Consider the following 22,536-nt stretch of genomic DNA (forward strand, 5'->3'; position numbering starts at 1 on the left):
CTATATAACTCTCTTATCATTTAAGGCTGAGGCTATATATAATTTTGACCTCAGTAAGTCCTTCACAACATAACTCATCTCACACAAAATACAGAAACTAAACTTTGAAAGGCAAACCTTAAACATGAGACTATATTTCCCATCTTTATCCCGCATCCTAAGATATGATTGGCAAGATTCTGGATCTTCACCAGGTGGTAGAAGGTATGTGTCATTGGTCTCCTCCTTGGCTTATGTATGCTCCTTAGTAAAGACTGCCTTTATTTGTATTTGATCCACTGACAAGGGCTTCACTGACTACAATATATATGGTGCACTAAATTTTCAGTGAAGATGCAAGTGTAACAACTTCTGGTTAGCAATCAACACCAACACAAGCACATTTACTAAAAGGAATGGAGATTAACCTTTAAAATGTAAGTGGGACTTAGAAATCCAGTAAATGCATGGATTGAACTTGTTGATAATTTTTAGGGTAAAATTATGTTTAGTCCCTGAATTATGCCTTCGTTCTCATTTCAGTCCATGCCTTTCTAATTTAATCTCAAAAGTCCCTGAACTCACAATTTCAATCTAACTAGTCCATTTTCTCCATTTCTTCCAGTTGCTTGATGATGTGCCAGTCATGTACTTGCCAGCTTAGCGCCACCTAAGACACAGAATTTGTAAAGTTACAAGAATACCCCTGCTTCAGTTTCTTCCAAAATTTCCTCAAATATTCAGCAGCAACGCCACAATTGATTGCAACAAATCACGAACACGAAATCGAAACAATCAAAAGCAACGCATACATAGCAAAGCAAAATTAAAGGTACCCTGAGGGAGAAATTTTTGTGCGGTCTCGATGGGATAGTGTATAGCCAGAACACTCTACTCCAATTTTGATTCTCAGCCCTTCCACCAAGAACTCGACGAAATATCACCCAATTCGCAACTTTTGGAAATTTAACCATAATCAACATCCACTTATAATTCATGACGCCAAATTAAGAGGAGGAAAAAAACAAGGCAGCCACCACTAGCGGTGGTGCAGCGGTGGTAGAATATACCCACCTCACCATTTCAACCTTCTTAAGAAATTAAGCTCTAGCAGACATCAATTCGTGTCTCCAGACATCGGAATTGAACCCAGAAACTGGAGAACCGCCACCATGGACGGTGGTTCCAACAATTCCTGAAATAACCCAAAACCACAAATCGTCAAAATTCAATCGAATCCAAAAACAAGTTATACACTTATACTAGCATGTAGAGAATAAAGAGGAGAAGGGATTTCTCACCTCAATCATCATCGGTAATGGCCGGAGTTACCAGAAAAGGCGAAAATCCGCCAGAAACTCAAAACAGTTCAGGCTTCGATTCTCTCTCCTCGCTCCATGCATGGACTATCCGTGACCATAGAAGAAACCACGACGAGGAGAAACGTTGAATGTCACCGGTGCGTCGCCCGAAGAGGGAATTCTGGTCGGTGAAGGAGGTAGAGGTCGTGGGTGCCCAGAGAAAATTTCTACACCCACTTTGTACCAACACCCACTCTGACCCTCTCACTCCCACACTTTGACCCCCATTTCTCACCTCAAAAACCTCCATGATCGCTCCAAAGTTTCAAACTTTACTACCCACAGAGCTCTCACCCCTCTCTACACCCCCAAATGGGCCCTCAAAAGCCCACACCCTCATGTCTGCATGGTCTTCTCTTCCTCCGCCGACGGACCCAGATGGAGCCTGTGACACAATTTCAACGGCAACAAGAACGGCGCCGCAAGAAACCCAGAAACACAGAAGAGGCGGAGGAAGGAGAAAGAGGAGAAGAGACAAGGGTGAGTTGTGAAGTGGATATGATTTCGTGGTGGGAGCGCCGAGTCAAGGCCGAAATTTCAGGCAACGCAGACATCGATTCTGTCTAGAACGCTTTCAAGGATTACGAGTGCCTCGTTGACTTCATCCCCAATCTTGTTGCCAGGTACCACAAAATCTGTGAGTGGTGTTGAAGTGCAAAGAAACTGAAGCAGGGGTATTCTTGTAACTTTACAAATTCTGTGTCTTAGGTGGCGCTGAGCTGGCAAGTACATGACTGGCACATCATCAAGCAACCGGAAGAAATGGAGAAAATGGACCAGTTAGATTGAAATTGTGAGTTCAGGGACTTTTGAGATTAAATTAGAAAGGCAGGGACTGAAACGAGAACGAAGGCATAGTTCAGAGACTAAACAGAATTTTGCCCTAATTTTTATATAAGCAGTTTGAAGATCTGGTTTAATAAAGGCCTTGTACATTGGGTATACCTATACATGGGGAAGAAGTTCAGAGCTTCTGAAAAAACAACAATTTGTCAAGAGCTTAATGGTAACGAGGGAAGCAGAGAATATCATGTCATCTTCAATTACAAGGTACACGGACAATGATTAGAGAGAGTTGTTTTACTTTTTAGGCCAATATTGTAATTGTTCCTACAAAGTAATTAGCTCATAACCAACTAAACCATGTATCCTTGGATGGAATGCAAATCTTACGTAGTTCACTACCTACTTCAATATGCTTATATACTATGGCCATGTATATGTTCTCTAACTGTTCGTAAATACAAGTTTATGTAGTATGACATCCAAACTCCTAGCACGAAAAAATAGCAAATTGCACAAAGACCAAAGCAAGATTCCATACCTATTACACAGATGATCGATTTTGAGAAAGGAACAAAACTTATATTGCCTTCCTCCACATCCACCACTCCACCTTTTATTTGCACCAACAACATGCATAAAAATTTATACGAGCTTCATAAGACAAAGATAGAATAACTTAAAATAGCTTCAGAGTCATCTAGTTTATAGATAATAACTGAAATTATCCATATGAATTAAAAGTTATCGCACAAAATTGTAACATTCTTATCTCACAAAGGAAGTAGGATGAGATAACAAATGAAAATCCAAAACTGGACTCCAAAAACAAAATTTCAAAAAGTAAAAGCCAAACTTTCCAATATCCAACCCCACAGACTTCAAGTCATAAAAACAAACCATTCACACTCCTAAGCATCAATCCTGGTTCCTAGAATCTCATTGCCTATTATAACTACCAAGTCACATGGAACTGCATTTCCCACTTCTTCAGGTCAAGTGGCTGTCTCATTGTTCAATTAATATACTCTCCTCACACGCTCCATGCTTATGTGACAAAAGATTGCAACTTTTCGAATAGTTGAGTAGAAAATACTTCTTTCTTACCATTTGAACTTACCTCAGAGTCAGCCACTTTTGAACTATTATCCACATGAGATAAAATCATATTAATTATCCAGAATCAAAGAAAGAAACACAACCCAGAAACCAATGCAAGCAATTACAAATTTCACCGTTAACTATAGAGAAAAAAGAAGAAGCAATTATCGTTACCCTCCGTTCTTCTCTTGTTGAATGAAACAGACTCAGTTTTATCCTCCATTGCTTTGTCTCGGTGTCTGAGAGTGCTTTTGCTTTTGGGTCCAAAATCGAAGGGCTTAAGCTTGGGTTTTTAATTTGACCAAAATCGGAGCAACTTCTAACCTCAGCTAAAGAATGGTCAAGGGCTGGAGATTAAGCGGCTATGGTTCAGATCCAGAAAGAAAAGAAACAAAGCAATAAGAAACCAATCCATAATACCATGAAAGATAGATACCAGGACAGTGATTGGCATCGAAAGCCGTATTAGTGAAGGCTCCATCCGGGTCATCAATAGCTACAGATTGCCCAGCTTTAATGCCTACAAACAAAGATTCATCAAGCTGCAAAATCCCAATCAAAGATTGAAACTTTAACCCAAAAAATGAAATGAGCTACTGTAAAAACATGTAAAGTATCAAAATTGAAAGACAAACCTTGGGGTAGTGTTGAAGGAGGGTTTTGGTGAGATGGGTAGAGTAAATCGGGTAAGAAAAGTGGGAGGAGATCCAAGTGGAGTGGTCTTTGTGGGCGTGAGTTAAGAAATGGTGCCTCTGTCTCTTTGAAGAAGGACTCCATGTATCCACTGAAAAGGAGAGCCCTTTGGGCATTTTGATCGACATGTTTGGCTCTCTTGCTATGTAGAATGAATCTGGGTAAGAAATAAAATTTGGGTTTGAGAGAGAAAACTGAGTGTATGTGTCTTGAGTTGGGGCTGCTGGTTTCTCTTGTGCCTAAGGGAGAGCGAGAAAGATAGGGTTTCTGCGGAAGAGAAAAGTTATCAAAAGGTTAAATTTTTCGGGAAAGAGAAATAGCTTTAAAATTTGGCATATGTCCCTTCACGTTGTGCCCAAAAAAAAAAAAAGCTACGAAAAAATTCAAAGCGAATTTATCTCCTTTGACAAAACGACATATATATGTTGTCTGAACAAAAAAAAAAAAACAACTACAACAAGAATCGAAATCAATTTATCTCTTTTGACGAGACGACAGATAACTGTTGTTTGAAAACAAACTTAATTCTCAAAACTAACTTTGTATGGTATGTTGCTATATTCAGACGACAGTTTGTACATTGTCTGTCGTTAAAATATATCAGACAACAGAAACCAACTTGTCTGTCGTCTGATCTATGTCGTCTGATAAGGTTATTGGCATAGTGCTATTAACTTATCCATTCGATCGATTTCTAAATTTGTATGTATATCCCTATGTAATGAAAATTGCCAACATGGAAGATAAGAACATAATGTTTAATAACTCATCCTTGACTAATAGCGAAACAAAATTAAAATGAACAACAAAGTTACCAAAACCTAGTTCTGAGAAACTCACCAACTTAAAACATGTCAAAAACCATGCAACACAAGCCGCGCTAATTTCTTGAAGCTAATCTTAACCGATTGAATATCATGCACTCATGCAGCTAGTATTAGGTCCAGCTACTATTGTTAGAATCAGAGCTCTCCAGGGGATACATAGCTAAGTGTAGATTGTTGTTAACCTCTGCGAAGGACCATAGTTGCACCATATCCCCGACCTGAAAATTTTCAACTTGCACCACCCTTGACCAGCCGCTTGTTAAACCATACATGAGGTCTTGATACCTCCTCACAAGAGTCAAAAAATCATCAGGAAGCTGGGGTGACATGAACCACAATGGAATAGCTTGGTTCGAAACAAAATTAATATCTACATCGCATAAGGACTAAGGTAGATTAAGCACCCCTTGCTGTTTATGTCAGTTTGCAGACAACGTTAAGTTGCCAATAAACTGAACTTTTGCAGGGCGCCGCATGGTGATTCTGGCTCTCATATCAGAATGCATTATGCCCTTCATTGTCCTCGTCTAGCTAGCTACTAGTTAATACTTTTCTTTGTGATCGACTTGCGAGATGGTGTCTGCATGTTTGGTCAATATATAACAAAGACAACTTGATTCCCAAGGTATTTTGAAGGCTTACAACTGGAAATATTGAGCAATATTCCTGATTTAATACATGCACAAGTGTCTGAACGAGGTCTACTCCCTTGATTTCCAGTCCAAAGACCAATAGTTTGCTTCCAACATTCCTGATTTAATACGTGCACAAGTATATACATGAGATCTACTCTCCTGATTTCCAATCCAAAGACCAATAATTTGCTATAGTGTATACGTAGCATATAAGATTTTCTGATTGGTTCTTTTGGTGTTTTATTTGGTTTAGTACTACCAGGCTATAGCGAGGTATTTTGATTATTTATGCAAAAGGAAGAGACATTGATTGGTGAGATATTGATGGTAATTTAAATAGTAAATGGATAATACGTGCACCTGCAAAACATCTCTTTGGTTTAACTGAAATTGTTTAAATCCTAATGAAAGGTCTAAACCCGCCAGAAAGAACAAACGAAACCAGGCTCAAAGAGGATCAAGCTAGGAACAGTATCAATGCATATATATGGTTTGCCGGCTAGCTTATTACTAGACACATATTAATTCATGGTTCTACTCAACTTGCTCCCGGAACCCTACATAACATGGTTACATGATCTTTTGCACTTTGAAGTGTTTCAGAGCTAGTTGTAATCCACAACGCATTCTGAGGCGAATCGGCATTGTCCCCTTTTATGCGCGGGTAAAAAACCGAAAATAACTACAAGATGGGAGCATATACATGGAGAAGTGGTTTAGGTGTTGGGAGTTATATATAGGCTTATAATAGCAGAATTGCCTTCACCAGATTTCAACCATCCTGAACCACCATGAGCCACATGACTCGAACAAATTCCTCTATAAAGAGGAACATGCCAAAGCCTTTGTTAAAGAGTTTTTGAACCAAAGAAGACAAAGATTACCAACTAACAATCGTAGATTCTTGGGGAGCTGGTAAGATTTGGCATTATGTAAAAGTAGGGGCTGGATTGGTAAAGCCTCAAAAATTTGAAATCCCAAAAAAATTTTAATTTTGGATTTTCCCACCCAAATGAACCGCCCTTTGGGTCTGACCGGATTCAAATAAACCCAGCTCTCACCCCATTAAATTGGCCCCTCTCTATTAAAACCCCTTTTTCCTATTTCCCTCTCTCTATCTCTCTCTACAGTTCCTCCTACGACGACTCCCCCCTTCTCTCTCCCGACTTCTCAAGAACCCTTCAGCAGGTCTCCTCTTCTCTTCTCTCTCTCTCTCGCTCTCTCAATTAATTGATTCTGCTTTTAATTTCTTCGAGCCCGAGTCTAGGGTTTTGGGCTTTGTTCGCAGATTTAGGGTTTTTTTTTTTTTTTTGTTTCCTTCTTCTTCGGAATTGGGGTTTTCTGTTTTTTGGTGAGGACGGCTAGGACCCAGATCTAGATCTTGGCTTTGCCTCGTTTTGTTACGGATGTGGTTTCTGGGTGTAATTGTGGTTTGGGTTTTTGAATTTTAACGTTAGATCTGTGCGAAGTTTTTACAGATCTGGATTTGAATGTTGGGTTTGTGTGAAAATTGGGATTGGGGTTTTGTTTTCTGGTTAGAGTTGGTTTGTTTGGGCTTGTTATCTTGTGAATTGTGGGCTGTTTGGGTTTTTAGTTTCTGAAATTTGAAAAGAATTTTGTAGGATTAATGGCGGGGAAAGGCGGAAAGGGGCTTTTGGCTCAGAAGACCACAGCAGCGAGCAAGGACAAGGACAAGGATAAGAAGAGGCCTGTTTCGCGCTCGTCTCGTGCTGGAATTCAGGTATTTCACTCACACACTGAGCTACTCTGTTACCCAGTTGTTGGTTTTAGTTGTACTTTTGTGAATTTATATGTTGTAGATCCAGATGCTTGAATTGAAATTTATGTGTGGTCTTGTTTGAGAGATGTGTGATGTCAACTGGTTGGGTAGTGTTTTGGTTGATTTATTTGTTGGATTTGGGTGCTGGTCAGGTGGTCCTTATGGTTTCTTGGGTAAATTGGCTTTGAAACAGTTAGGAATTCCCATGTTTTGAATTGTGTTGCTGGATGTTATTTTTCATTGGTTGAATGTGTTGCTGTCTTTAATTTGTGGCACTCGGTGTTGTTATTGCATTTGCGGATATAGTGCTTGGTGGGTTGTATTCAATACCCAGAGTGCAGTTTTATGCTTATGTTATTGGGTTCCATACAATTAGGAGTTCCAATGTTTTCAAGATGACTTTCAGGGGTTTGATGTGTTTCATCACTGGTTGTACTGGGTATTCTAAGTTGTGGCCTTGTTGTTATTGCATTTTGGGAATTAGCTCCTGTTGGGTTGTACTCAAAACTGAAATTGCAGTATCATGTCTTATTGGGTTGAATGGATTTTTAATTATCTTGTCTTCAAGATGCCATTCAGGTGGTTGTTATTCCAAACTGGGTGTATTCAGTATGTACAACTGGTGGTTTGTTGTTGCCTTTGGGAATTTAGTTTTGTAGTGGTTTGGATTCAAAACCCTCACTGCAGTCTTTGCTTTTGTGCATTGCCACACTGCAATAATACCAAAATATGAGATTTAGTTCCCTGTGGGTCAGATTTAAAACCAGCACTGTTTTGTTATGCTCTCATGTTCATTAAGATTGATACAATTAGTAATTCCCAGTTATATGCTTCTCAGCTGTTTGATGTTATTTCGCACTAGACAATTGGTATGAATAAGTTGTGGCCTTGTGGGGTTGGTGTTATTGCATTTAAGGATTCATATCCCTGTTGATTGGACTCAAAAGTTTCAGATCTATTTGTAGTATTTGATGACAATGTTATTGATCAAAAGTTGTTTTGGGTTTATTTTAACTTGTGCCCGTTGTTTGTATTGTATATGGGAATGTAGTTTCCGGTTGGTAGGATTCATAGGCAGCTGAAACAAAGGATTGCTGCCCATGGGCGTGTTGGGGCTACTGCTGCTGTCTACTTGGCCTCAATCCTCGAGTACCTGACTGCTGAAGTTCTTGAGTTGGCTGGAAATGCTAGCAAAGATCTCAAGGTGAAGAGAATTACCCCAAGGCATCTTCAGCTGGCTATTAGGGGAGATGAGGAGCTTGACACCCTGATTAAAGGGACCATTGCTGGAGGTGGAGTCATTCCTCACATCCACAAGTCCCTCATCAACAAGACCTCGAAGGAATAAGCGGATTCATATGGCTATTAAACTGATGGATGTGTTTAATATTATGACTGTTGCATTATGCTGTTAATGGTTATTTAGTTTAGCTAGGGATTTTAGTACATATGGGCAATCTGGTGTTTGCCTTTTGGAACTAATATCTATGTTCAGGTTATGTGTCTTGTTGGATAGTTGTAACAGTATTCTCGCTTTATTAATCTTTATCCGGATTTAAAATGTGTGTTTGTTTTAGATAATTGTAGTCTGATAGAATATTTCACTCTTGCGTGATTGAAACTGAGCCTAGTTGCTGGTTGATTAAGAAGCAATTAGATGCTAAATTAGATTGGACATATTGCTGTTGCGCCAAGTCTTGTTTGTTTATGTTTTGGAGCCATAAGCACCGCAAGCAGAAATGCTTAAAGAATACAACTAATGAGAATGATATTTTCCAATGCCAACTTATTTATTGTCTCTCCAATCGAACATGTCTTTTTTTTTTTTTTTGAGAAATCGAACATGTCTTCGAACTACGTGCTATTAGATCTAGGTAGATAACTCTCCATGATACAGCTAAGTAAATGGGAATGTCATGGTGACACCATCTTTACTTATGATGTCGACACTTCGTCGGTTTAGGAATCTTCTGGGTGTGTGTGACCAATGTTTCAGTTTTATGGTATAAGGAGATTTTTTTTTTTTGTCAACTTGGTATAAGGAGATTTAGTAGCTCTATTAGAAAGTTGTGTTCAGGTCTGTCGATTTAACATTGTGAGTGGATTATTAGTGGTTCCTTGCAACAGATAAGAGGCAAGGGCAAAATCGTCTGTTCATGTAACGGCTCGGCTAGAGCCAGCACTTTTACTAAGTCAATAAACAGTTAACCTACAAATAGTATATAGTAAATGATCAAATATATTTAAATACATCGGATTGGCTAGTTTTTCTTGTTTTTTTTTTCGGTCACATCCGATATGCTAGTTTAGACTTGCAAACAATCAAGATGACATCTAAACATCTTGTTTTGCATAAGGTAGGCGGTCTTTTTTATATGGCTTAGTTCTTGTGCTTTGTGCAGGGAAATCATGTTGACTCCAAATGTCAATCTGTGCTAGATAAAGTTTGTTAACTTCATTCTCAAGCATGTTTCATATGTTTCATATGATTAGGCTGGGACTTCAGCTTCCATATACTAAATTTAAATTTAAACAGATTTTGTTCAACTTGAGAAGTTGTATTAGGACCGTACGAGAAAGTTGTTGAATCAAGTTAAACTGTTTAGTCGGTGAGTCGTGACATGTTGGTTAGCTAACTTAACTAACACTGTGGAGGTCACGGGTTCAAATCTCACTGACATTAGAGATGGGGTCGGGTGAGGAGTTACATTGTCGTCCAGAGTAAAAAAAAAAAAAATTAAACTATTTATTTATCAAGTCTTTTCTTAAAAATTATTTTCATAAAAAGTTAGAAAAATATAAAATTTACAAGTTTCGTAACTATTTAACATTACTCCGTAGTGGAATGGATTTTTTTGCGAGTCATTTCACAAGGGACAAAGACTACTTCGTCGATGTTAACAACGTAATTTGCCAGGTTATGTTGGTGTATTTTAGTTTTTACTAGTTGCACAGGTGTCCAGCCTTGTTATACTTCGTGTTGGAATTATGCTCCTAGCAAAAATTCCAAACAGGCCGATACAAACAAACGCATAGCCAAAAGGCATCTTCCAACCACCATTAGTTTGTGAAGGATTTTTTGTTGGCAAGATTCCAAAACTACCGGATCTGTGACATGAGCTTCCTTTAAAATCCCCACCATGCATTCTCTGTTCTCATTACCCTTCATTTCTTTCTCTTCAAAATCACCTGCAAAAGCAGTCCATTCTCAACTCTCTTCTTCTCTCTCTTTTGTCACCGTCATAAAATGGAAGCATCACATTTCTTACAAAGCAGCAGCTTTGTTACAACTCTGCCTCACCAGAGGCATATGCATGCTCATAAGCTGAGGCGCTCTCAGATCGTTGCAGTGCTTTCAACGCCGGCGGATATCATAAACATAGGGGCAGATAAAAGCAGTATAAGACCAGCAGATGGTGCAGCAGAAAAGAAAAGTGTCTATAATGATAACTGGTTCGATAAACTGGCCATTGATCATCTGTCTCAAAATGTCCAAGCTGCATCAGGTTTTTCATTTATTCATCTTCTATTCAAGAACACTAAAAGTACCACAGAAGCCATTAAGAGTATCGGAAATGACATTACTTGAGACATTGTTTTTGCAGGGTTGAGAAACAGCAAGACTGGATTCAAAAGCTTGGTAGAGGCAGCTAGCGCTGCGTCGCGAAACTTTAATCCAGAAAAACAAAGAGAAATAGTCGTTCAAGCTCTTCAGAGTGCATTTCCAAGGCCAATACTATCCCTGGTAAGTTCACAACAAAATCAGTTTCCATTATTGTTATTCTACTTCTGTTCTTTTTCTGTTTTCAGAACTACCATGATTATACTACCTTCATATTCTTTTTTTTCTCATAAAAATCAGAAAAAGAAAGGAATTCAATCATCCACTCACTGCTTTTAAATTATAGGTTAGAATGGAATAGGAACAGTGGAAAGGCAACTTTGTTTAACAAGATTTAATGGTAGAAAATATTAAAAAAACTGTTAAAATTAAGTGGTGAGAGACATTGTGACAAATATATAATTATTGCTGCTACCAAAACCAGTGACATTTCAGCAACAGTCCTAAGAATCTGTCTAACATTCCATATGTCATTAGTGGCTGAGAGAGATTATGGCATAATTAATACTATTGCTAATGTGGTGATGAATAAGGACAGATTAAGGCATTACTACCAGAATCTAAATTTGCAAGGGAATACTTCGCCATCTTCACCACCATCTTCTTCGCCTGGCTGGTTGGACCATGTGAGGTAAACATATGAAAACTATTTGTCTTTTACGACTCAATCACTTGAAATATATTTGAGAGGTTTTGGTATACACCGGTTATACATAACCTCGTCACAGAAACATGTATGCTGTGTGAAAACTTATTTACAGAGTTGTGTATGTTATTATTAGAATAGAATCATAGATTAGTAGGGTAATAAGCATTCTAAGTGAGGAAATCTAACTACTGTGCTCATTCTTCAAGGTGAGGGAATCAGAGTTCAATGGAAGCAAAGAGAAAAATGTAGTCCACATACCAAAATGCAGGTAATCAATTTTAGCTTCACCCTTCAATTTCCCTAGCCATATATATTTCCCTAGCCATTATAACCTCACCGACCTAAGATACTTGATGCCTGAAAACAATCTAAGCCAATGATTGTGGCATTTTGCTAATCTTGGACTCCTTTCTTCTCCATTACCATCATTACCAAATTAATTGTCATCGTAATTATCATTAAGTAAACAAATCATCTTCGACATTTCAATCAACGTCAGCATCGATCATCTGAGTTTAACAAGTGTCCTAATCTGTTCTACTGTTTTTTGCAACAAATTTGCAGGTTCTTGGAGGAAACCAATTGTGTAGGGATGTGCATTAACATGTGTAAGATGCCATCTCAAAGCTTTATAAAGGATACACTCGGAATGCCAGTCAACATGGTTCCAAGTAAGTATATGCTTATACAGATTGCTGCACTGATGACCAAACTATACAGGAAACATATGAAATATCGTCCTAAGGAAATTATAGTATACAAAAGCTTGGATTAAAATATCACAACCAAAAAAGGGAAAGAGGTAATAGTACCTCTGCACTTTATTTGTGGAGGAGGGCCATGCTCAAAATTTCAATGGAGGGTCCATGAATAAACCCACAATGGGTGCAAAGCGGCAACTTGACCAACCCAATTCAAGTTAAGGGACCCCAGAAACATATAGTTTGATTGGTACCATATAAACTTCATACATGAAATTCATATTTCAATTAATTCCTAGCCATAAATCAAAATACAGAACTACTTTCATCATTGCTTACCAAGCTAAAACTAAACCATTCTTTTCCCAGTGAGGGCAAATATCTTTGCCCCACATAGTGTCAGTGTGTCATCACAAATATTGATCATCTATGATTAGTGAAAGGATGCCTGAATAGTCAAGAATTACCAATCAATATTGCAGATTTTGATGATATGAGCTGCCAGATGATATTTGGGGAGGAGCCTCCGGAGCTACTCAATGATCCAGCACTCAAGCAACCATGCTTCAAACTATGTAATACCTCAAAACCACATCGTTTACTTCATATTCTACAATTCTATGCAACTAAATAAAAACCATGTTCCCATGGGTAAGCTTAATAGAGCTTTAGCATGAAAGAAAGAGACAGTACTAGTGAGAAATAGGAAGTTTTGTGTTAGAGATTTCAAAATCTATCTATATATTATGGGATCCCATATATTATATCTTACACATATATTTGATGCAGGCAAAGTGAAGCAAAGGCACAGTAACTGCTCCAGTTAGACACCATGGGGACGCTTTCCAAGGCAAAAGAGGTAATCCTGGGTAAAGTTTATTGGTTTGTGACTGCAGTTTAAAGATCATCGAAGCAATCAGAAAGTAATCTACCTTTCTTTTCTTGAACAGTGTTTGGGAAGTTGAATACATGAAGTGATGAAAACATTGTAAATAATGACAATCATCAAGCGGTTGAATATGTTTACAGAAATTGACAGCTGAAGTTTGAACATGTAGCAGAACAAAACAAAATCAAATTCTAGGAAGTTTGCGGAGCACATTTGGAAAATACATAAAACTTGCAGCTGGAACAAGCAACTGAGAGATTATGGTGTCAACTCAAGCAATTTGTTTATGACAGTTGAGTACTTGAGAGTATATAAGAAAAAAAATGAGACATGAACAAACAAGGAACAGTCATGTACTAGACAGATGTAGTATTTCCAACATACATTACAATTCTACGTACTTAATTGTCTAATGAGTGGATCTATAGTTATGTACCATTGTGAGTACTACCACTAACTTCTTGTCTACGGCGGAAGGATATGTACCAGCCTATTATGGCTTGTGATGCAATATATTGGCACCCGATTTGGGTTTGATTAAAAAAAAACAGTTATTTTTCTCAAATTATGGGATGATGATCTCATGAGTCATCACCTTCTCTTTTACCCTAATTGAAGAGCCAAGTAGCCTAGTAGGTTTCTTGTGAGAACCAAGTGCTTTGAATCAAGATTTAATGTAGGGTATAAAGTGAGCAAGGGGTGACCCAGCAATGTCTCCCACCTTCAGTTTGCTGCTAAGTGACCAAGTTCATACTCTGCCATCTCTTCCGTCTCACTAAGAGAGGAGAGTGACCAGGGACGTAGCCAGGAATGAGAGAAGGGTTGGGCTAATTTTATACATACAAAAATTTTGCGAAGAACTCTTTTTTTTTTTTTAGGTTTGGAACTCAGTGGGAGGCTCATCCTCACGCCTTTGTTATTTAAAACATACAATGGGGGGGGGGGGGGGGGGGGGACATAAAACCAAAACCCCGTAAATTAAAAATTACAAGCATAAATCTATCTAAATCTTACCCTCCGAGACCCACTAACTTCAAATTCAGTAATCACTGAATCATTATCAATACTATCAGCAAAGTCTTTTTCAATGTAGAGAACCATCAAATCATCAAGAAAGTCATCTTCCATCTTATTTCGAAGTCTGTTTTTTATGATGTTCATAGATGAAAATGTTCTCTCTGTTGTTGCTGTAGAAACTGGCAGAGTCAGAACAAGGCAAATCAACCTGTAAATCATAGGAAAGAATGCAGACTTTCCTGATTCAACTAACCGCCGACACAAATCAGACACAGAATTTGTGTTGGAAAATCTTACATCCCTTTGAATATCTGTTAGAAAATACCCACACTCCATGTCTAGAGCATACATATCAGATGATGTAAAATCTTGAGAATAAAACTTCAAAGCAAGATTGCAAACATCTTCAGATTTGAATGAAACAAAATTAGCACGAGGATCAAATGTAGGGGGGGGGGGACATAAAACCAAAACCCCGTAAATTAAAAATTACAAGCATAAATCTATCTGAATCGTAACCTCCGAGACCCACTAACTTCAAATTCAGTAATCACTGAATCATTATCAATACTATCGGCAAAGTCTTTTTCAATGTAGAGAACCATCAAATCATCAAGAAAGTCATCTTCCATCTTATTTCGAAGTCTGTTTTTTATGATGTTCATAGATGAAAATGTTATCTCTGTTGTTGCTGTAGAAACTGGCAGAGTCAGAACAAGGCAAATCAACCTGTAAATCATAGGAAAGAATGAAGACTTTCCTGATTCAACTAACAGCCGACACAAATCAGACACAGAATTTGTGTTGGAAAATCTTACATCCCTTTGAATATCTGTTAGAAAATACCCACACTCCATGTCTAGAGCATACATATCAGATGATGTAAAATCTTGAGAATAAAACTTCAAAACAAGATTGCAAACATCTTCAGATTTGAATGAAACAAAATTATCACGAGGATCAAATGTAGCACTAAGAACAAGAAGCTCCAACGAATTATCTTGAAATCTACTATCCAACTCTGCCAATTAAAAATCTATTACAACATTAAGTATATTGACCCGATAATAATGCTCATTTATAATATTTTGTTCCAAGCCCTTATACCTTTCTTGTAAGGAGCAGACATATCCGGCATAATAATATCATACTCACAACAAAATGATGCAACCCTCATAATCAAATTATCCCAACCATCTTCTCTCATATCTTGAAGTTTTGATTTTGTTATTGAAAGAAAGTTTAGAGCATTCAAAATGTCTATGGCTTTTTTTTGCAATGACTGACAAAGAAAGTCAGTAATCCTCATGACATCATGCATCAAAAGCAAGCAAAACATAAAATCAAAACGCTCCATAGCCTTACCTACACTCTTTGCTTCTCCTTGTACTTTATTTGGTCCGTTTGCAACCAATTCTGCGAGAGTTGTTCGGGTGGCTCCAAATAATTTAATCAAACTTGATATAGATCGAAGATGTGAACCCCAACGAGTAGCCCCTACTCGTTGCAAAGTGCAAGCCTGATTAGCCCCTGTACCTGTACCAACAGCCACTAACTCTGCAATTTCTTCTTCTCTGATAACTTTTAACGCTGAATGCCGTTTTACAGAAGAATCAACAAAATTTACAATGAAGTTTAGAGTAGAGAAAAATTCTCAAATATCATGCACTCCTTTAGCTGCAGCATTTAAAGTCAATTGTAAGCGATGAGCAAAGCAATGCACATAATATGTAGATGGACACTCTTCACGAAACAAAGCTTGTAAACCATTAAATTCACCCCGCATGTTGCTAGCACCATCATATCCTTGGCCACGCATGTTTTCTACCTGAAGATCATATTGAGCAAGCACTTTGGATATTTCATTTTTCAGAGTTAGAGAACAAGTGTCTGCAACACTAATAACTTTGAAAAACCGTTCTCTAATAAACCCATAACAATCAACAAATCGAAGAATGATAGCCATTTGCTCCCTATTAGATGCCTCAACCGCTTCATCAACTAGGATACAAAATTTGGCATCTCCCACTTCCTCACGAATCTTTGTTCTAACTTTGTTGGCAAGAATATTGGCAATTTGTCTTTGAATTTCTGGAGAAATATACTTAGCATTTCCAGGAGCATTTTCTAAGACTTTTTGAACTTCTATATTCATTCTTCCAAAAGACTTCCTTACTGCATTGAAATTTCCACTATTGGATGAATCAATGGATTCATCACGCCATTTAAAAGCACATCCTTGGTGGGCTAACAACCTTACACTCTCTATACTAGTAATAAGTCGGAGTCGGTTATTTGCTACTTCTTGTGATAATTGTGTGCTAATCACTCTCTCAATATGCTTAGATGGGTTTCTTAGTGTCTCCCACTTGTGCATGGTAGCATTATGTGGGGAATTTAATCCTCCCACGTGACCAAGAATGCCAGACTGTTTGGACATAACATTCTTCCAACCTTGAAACCCACACTCAGTGAATGCTGGATGGTGGGATGGATAATTATCAAAGAGGAAACACGAGAAGCAATATGCTTTGTCCAACTCTTCGGAATACTCAAGCCAAGGCCAATCTTTGAACCATTTGGCATTAAATTTTCGACCTTGACCTCCATCAAAACAAGGTGGATACTTGTTTAACACAGGTTGATATGGTCCTAAGACCACATAAGCTCTTCGAATATTGTCACGCTCATTCAAATGATACTTGCATATTGGAAGTCGTATTCCTGGATCACGCTCAAGAGAAGTAACATCAACATTTTCATCTATCTCAATTCTTTCATCACGACACTCTTCTAGTGGACTAGGTGGAGAAGTGTTTATAGGAACATCATTCACAGAATTCTCAGCCACATTTCTACTCCCACTCCCACTCCCAATTTCATTCCCACTACCACTTGATGGAGTATCACTTGTAAACCATGAAAGAATATTTTTGTACCGCTTGGGTTTTTGGCGATCCGTCATTTTATTCAATACCTATAATATATATACATACATTTCAATATAACAATTAACACAATGCATTTTGATGATCATATATTCATATAGCAATTGGAGTTCTCGCACAGGTAGCAGAGTTTCAATGCATTTGGATGATCATATAGCAACTTCATGCTTTAATATATATACATTTTGCAACAAATTACCATTCTACTCGTTGTTTAGTATTTGGTTAATTTGGACTGTTAAACAAAACAAGCTAGACATAAAAAAGAAAAAAAAGAAAAAAAAAAGGATAATATGATTATGATCTTTCATTCTTTCTGTACTCTTTTTCGCAGCTTACTGATTTCTAAGTTTCTAACCTTAATCATTGTAACAGCAACAACCTGATACAGAGATCCATTCCCAATTATCAACCCATCATCAACAACCCATTACCCATGAACCCATCAGCAATGACACTTAATTATCAAACATTCAACAAGATAAGTAGACAACAACCCATTCCCACTGCAGCAATGACAATCAATCAACCAAAAATCCAATACCTGGGATTGAAGCCTTGAAGGAGTCGCACTCACTGTCATAGATTCGCAGTGGAGCCGTGGAGGTGGCTCGGTGGTGGAGGAGGCGGCTCAGGCGTGGAGCGGTGGAGGTGGCTCCCGGCTCGGCGGATTGCCAGGACTCGCTAATCGGACCTGGAAGGCTGGAACTCCTGGAAGGCGGAAGCGAAATGGGGATAGCATCACAGGGAGAAGGAGAGAGTCTGAGACTCTGAGAGTCGACTTGATGCTTTGGTATAATATTTTTTTGAGAAAATTAGAAAAAAACCCAAAAAATGAAGCTCCTTTTAAGGGAAACCCAATCATATGTTTTCTTTTAATCTACACCCATTCACATAATTAAACCTACCGTATAGGTTTTAAGTCTATAATTAAGTTTTTTTCTCTTTTTTTAGTTTGACTATTTTACCCTTATCGTCGAAGAAGGAAAAAATTCATCAAATATAGGTGTTTTTTTTAAATTTAAATATGGCATCAGTTATAAACACAAATTAGAATTTAATACCATCAATTTATTTTTCCTGATTTAAAAACGATTACTTGCCTTAATTATTGCATATCTCTTCCTTTTTTATTTGACCTATATATTTGCCATTTTTTAGTAGATATGTTTGTGTAGATAATCCTATTATTAAATATGTCAACGTGATCAATTGCCATTAACTGATGCCATATTTTAGGAGATATGTTTGTGTAGATATTCCTTATTTAAAAAGATTAATGGTCTTAATTATTGTTTATCTCTTCCTTTCAGATTTGATCTTTATATTTGCTATTTTTAAGTAGATGTGGTTGTGTAGATATTGCTATTAGATTTCGTACATTTCTCAATCTGATTAAACATCCTTTTGTGGAGGTATTCCTATCATGTAGTGATTAAACATCCTCTCATCAAGGTATGTCATTTTGCTTTTTTTTTTCTTCCCTTTTTTTGAATGAAATTTGATTCCCCATTCCAATAGGCGTAGGTATAGAATCAATATTCCATGTTCATTAATTTTTCATAATAGGGTCCATGTTATTGTAGATGATGGAGGGTGCAATCAGATCAAGCGCACTTCAGTAATTTCAGCCCTTAACTCGTCGGTCATAACACGTCCAAACTTGAGAAGGTCGCACCTAAATTCCAGGTGGGTGTACTCTTTAGCCATCAAAATTAACTTGTAGTATCTATTGAGAAACAAGAAGATGAAACAAAACCCTGCAATCAAGAACTTGTATAGTCTATCATACCTACTCAATATCAAAAACCTAGAACCATCACAAAACAAATACCTCTTCGTCAGGAGCACACACACCTTTTGAATAGATAGCAATCACAATACTCATCAACCGTACCAATCGGATATGCTGTCGAACACAGGCAACCCACCAACCTCTGATTGTGCAATCCATTTATATCACAAGCTTGTAGAGATATTGACACCAGCTTTGAATGTGCAGATTACACTTTTCAATGTGAAATTACGTAACCTCCAACCCAGAGGAGAATTATCAATTGCTGAAATCAAGGGTTGAGTAATTCTGGGCGACGTCTATGGGCAGCCGTTTCATGATCGACTTCCATCAGCAACATTACTGGATTTTATTATCAATCCTATTTAATAGGTGAATGGGAATTTAAAAGTGACAGATTCAGTAATTCTTAACAATATTGGGTTTTATTATTTAGTCTATTTAATAGGTTTTTTATTTTGCATAAATCTAATTAATTGGTTTGGGTGTATATTAAAACACACTTATGGATGGGTTTATTCTAAAAGAGGTGTGTCAATTTGGGTGTGGAATCAAATTCCCCTATTTTTTTTATATTTTTTTTATTGGGCTATACCCATACTTAGTCAATTTTGGGCCAAATTTTCCCTTGGGCTGTAGCCTAAGTAGCCTTGTCTTGGCTACGTCCCTGAGAGTGACCAAATGCTACGACCTAATTTGACCCATAAGAGAAAATTTTCAATTCATTGGATCCCTTTTTTTCCCTTTCAGATGTGAACCAAAAGACATAGTATAGGAATGAATGATTGTCACGGTTGGTGACGAATTTACCTGCAATCAGATGTAGAAATTGGCAAAATAGTTTGTTTAGGTTAATTGTCGACTGTTGCTGTAGTATCTTTCAGGCAATTCATCGAACACACTACTACTTCTACACTTTTAAGAAAAAGAACAAATCATATGAATATTGTAGTGGAGACGGTTGCTTTCACTAGTCCTCAAACAGATAAACATAGCAATGGAATTTGTACATGAGATACCAGCAAATTTTCTGTTCTTAACCTTAGCTACAAATTATTATTTGTCTGAATACAGCCAAAGCTCAGCCTCAAAATTCTGTTATGGAATATCTGATGGACTTTACTATACACACTACACCTAAACTCAGTATTTATTGTGAGGTGATTAAGTTGTCCATATGAAATATCTTCCTGGCCCTTTCCCTTTGGGTTCCATATTCGAAGGAACATATTCACTTTCTCCCAACTATATCTCCACATACACACAAACCCCATAATGCCATTATGCTATTTGAATGTGTGAAATATATACATACACATATCTATACAAAGCCTTCTCCTGAGGACGATAAAAATGCCTGTATAAGAGTTTATATTATTGCAATATCTACAAGCAGATCTTATGTATGAAAGCAAGATATTGGTCTTCGGATTGGAAATCAGGAGAGTAGATCTCATGCATATACTTGTGCACGTATTAAATCATCAGGAATGTTGCTCAGAATTTTCAGATTTAAGCCTTCATATTACCTTGGAAACCAAGTTGTCTATGCTATATATAGACTAAACATGCAGACACCATCTCACAAATCAAGCAGAGAGAAAAGTCTTAACTAGTAGACGATGAAAATGGAGGGTATAATGCATATGATAGCTGGATCAACATGCTGCGCCCTGCAAAAATTCAGTTTATTGGCAACTTAATGTTGTCTGAAAATGACATAAACAGTGGTACCCTGGTGCTCAATCTACCCCAATTCTTATGCAACGTAGATATTAATTTTGCTTCGAACCAAGCCATTCCATTGTGGTTCCTATCACCTCGGCATCCTAATACTTTTTTGACCCTTGTAAGGTATCAAAGCCTCATGTATGGTCTAACAAGCGGCTGGTCAAGGATGGTGCAAGTTGAGAATTTTCAGGTCGGTGATATGGTGCAGCTATGGTGCTTCACAGAGGTTAACAACAATCTACACTTAGTTATGTATCACCCGGAAGGATCTTCTCATAAGAATACTAACTAGAGCAAATACTAGCTGCATGCTATTGAATCAGTTAAAATTATTATGGTTTAATTTTCTAGCTTCAGGGAATAATGCTCGTGTAGTGCTAGAAGGTCATCATTTTCTTATAGCTAGGTTTTGTTTACTTTGTTGTTCTTTTAATTTTGTTTTGCTGTTGTTTGAACCTATCTTTGGCAAGGCCCACGTAGCAGATAGGTGGGCCCGGCCTTTAAGGCTTAATGAAGGGGCTGCAGCCTAATGAAGGACCGCGGCCAATTAGCCGCGGCACATTAAATGTTTATTGTCAAATTTATGACCGAAAATAACGTGTGCAGAGAGTCGTTATTAAATAGGGAGAGATCAAATGAATCACAAGGCGTAATGAATGACCGCGGCACATCAAAGATGTTGATTGTTAAGAGAAACGTTACCGAAGTTTGGGGCAATTAACTTAAATGAGCATCAGGAGGTGTTATTGCCAATTAGAGGTGGCAAACGGGCCGACCCGGCCCATTTTTAGCAAGCTTAGTCGTGCTTCGTGCCGTGCTTGGGCCGGCCCATTTATTATCGTGTCGGGCTCGTGCCGACCCATTTACTTAAACATTAAGCCCGGCCCGGCCCATGGCCCGAGCCCATATCGTTCCGGGCCGTGCTCGTGCCTACCCACTATAAAGCACGATTTTAAAATCTTAATTTGAACAAATAAAAATAAAATTTATTTAACTATTTAGAAAATTAAGATAAATTAAGTTCTACAACGTTTTTCTTAATCTTAGCTTTTTAAGATTAGATTTCTAATAATTTTTTATATTCCACTATAAGAAAGAAAGAAAGAAAAAACTCAAAATATATTGTTTTTAGTATATTATTGTGAGATTAATCTTTATTAATATAATGAAGATTTAGTATCTATTATTTTTTCCTTCATTCTATAGTTGTATTATTATGAGATTAGTCTTTATTAATAAACATATATTTAATATTTAGAAAAAAATACTTAAAAAATACTTATGTCAAAATAAGGATATAATGTTTTGTTTCATTATTTTGACAATATAAAAGAAAGCATTGGTGGAATTGTCATGAGATTTTAAATAAAAATGTCTCATATTCAAATCTCATCATCGTAGTTTTTTAATATTTTTAAAAACAAAATGAAATTTTGTGTTTGTAACAGGCCGGCCCACAATATGTCGTGCTCGGGCCGTGCCGGGCCCATTACGGGCTCGGGCCGGGCCGGGCCAATGGGCCAATATTCTTAGGCCCAGCCTGACCCGTTCTTTTAAAGTGCTCAAGTCGTGCCGGGCCACTAACGGGCTTGGGCCGTGCCGGGCCGCTTTTAAGCGTGCCGTGCTCGTGCTTTGTGGCCCGTTTGCCACCTCTATTGCCAATCATCAGTTACAAGACCTGATTGATTGCTCATAAAAGAATCAATCATTGAACATAAAAAATATCACAAACATGAATACTATTCTATTTGTGATCAATTTGGTCTTAGTTGTAAAGGCTGAGACATTCAGTAGTTTAGTTTCACTATAAAAAGGATCCTAGGATTCATTGTTAATGGTCCTCGACCAAACACTTTACGCGATTATTCAAATTTTATCTCAATACATTTCAACAATTCAGCAACACTTATCAATCTTTATGTGTTTATCTTATCGTTTTCTTTACCGGTATTTATCTTTCCGGCACTTTATATTGTTTCTCTTTACATTCATGCAATTTATCTTTTGGGCTAAATACTGGTTACT

General features: G+C 37.6%; 4 protein-coding genes and 1 long non-coding RNA gene across 7 annotated transcripts; 2 read left to right on the forward strand and 3 right to left on the reverse strand.

Moving 5' to 3' along the window:
- Positions 1-2,233: 2,233 nt before the first annotated feature.
- Positions 2,234-2,925, reverse strand: LOC121049867. The gene is made up of 2 exons (XR_005801488.1): positions 2,665-2,925; positions 2,234-2,285 (listed from the first exon to the last, which is right to left on the reverse strand). It is a non-coding gene; the product is annotated as an uncharacterized LOC121049867 (long non-coding RNA).
- A 60-nt stretch (positions 2,926-2,985) lies between these two features.
- On the reverse strand, positions 2,986-4,165 carry LOC121050176. The gene is made up of 3 exons (XM_040509509.1): positions 3,860-4,165; positions 3,661-3,744; positions 2,986-3,553 (listed from the first exon to the last, which is right to left on the reverse strand). The coding sequence occupies exons 1-3, from the start codon at positions 3,999-4,001 to the stop codon at positions 3,297-3,299; spliced, it is 483 nt and encodes a 160-aa protein (XP_040365443.1). The 5' UTR covers positions 4,002-4,165; the 3' UTR covers positions 2,986-3,296.
- A 2,247-nt stretch (positions 4,166-6,412) lies between these two features.
- Positions 6,413-8,733, forward strand: LOC112174120 (histone H2A variant 1). 2 transcript variants are annotated; one of them, XM_024311830.2, is made up of 3 exons: positions 6,413-6,567; positions 7,002-7,120; positions 8,211-8,733. In XM_024311830.2, the coding sequence occupies exons 2-3, from the start codon at positions 7,007-7,009 to the stop codon at positions 8,505-8,507; spliced, it is 411 nt and encodes a 136-aa protein (XP_024167598.1). In that variant the 5' UTR covers positions 6,413-6,567; positions 7,002-7,006; the 3' UTR covers positions 8,508-8,733. The 2 variants fall into 2 exon arrangements, with proteins under 2 accessions (XP_024167598.1, XP_024167599.1); XM_024311831.2 differs by having other exon boundaries at positions 6,475-6,562; positions 7,000-7,120.
- Positions 8,734-10,216: 1,483 nt separating this feature from the next.
- LOC112172803 (beta-carotene isomerase D27, chloroplastic) lies at positions 10,217-13,433 on the forward strand. Of its 2 annotated transcripts, none has more exons than XM_040509298.1 (8): positions 10,217-10,665; positions 10,765-10,904; positions 11,320-11,412; positions 11,637-11,698; positions 11,995-12,101; positions 12,614-12,706; positions 12,921-12,990; positions 13,161-13,433. In XM_040509298.1, the coding sequence occupies exons 1-7, from the start codon at positions 10,407-10,409 to the stop codon at positions 12,956-12,958; spliced, it is 792 nt and encodes a 263-aa protein (XP_040365232.1). In that variant the 5' UTR covers positions 10,217-10,406; the 3' UTR covers positions 12,959-12,990; positions 13,161-13,433. The 2 variants fall into 2 exon arrangements, with proteins under 2 accessions (XP_040365232.1, XP_024166058.1); XM_024310290.2 differs by having other exon boundaries at positions 10,262-10,665; positions 13,082-13,433.
- Positions 13,434-15,691: 2,258 nt separating this feature from the next.
- LOC112171550 (zinc finger MYM-type protein 1-like) lies at positions 15,692-17,002 on the reverse strand. The gene has a single exon (XM_024308716.1). It carries the CDS (start codon positions 17,000-17,002, stop codon positions 15,692-15,694), a length of 1,311 nt encoding a protein of 436 aa, XP_024164484.1.
- Positions 17,003-22,536: the final 5,534 nt, after the last annotated feature.

This window comes from Rosa chinensis, chromosome 6 (assembly GCF_002994745.2).
Source record: "Rosa chinensis cultivar Old Blush chromosome 6, RchiOBHm-V2, whole genome shotgun sequence".
Classification (NCBI taxonomy): Eukaryota; Viridiplantae; Streptophyta; class Magnoliopsida; order Rosales; family Rosaceae; genus Rosa; species Rosa chinensis.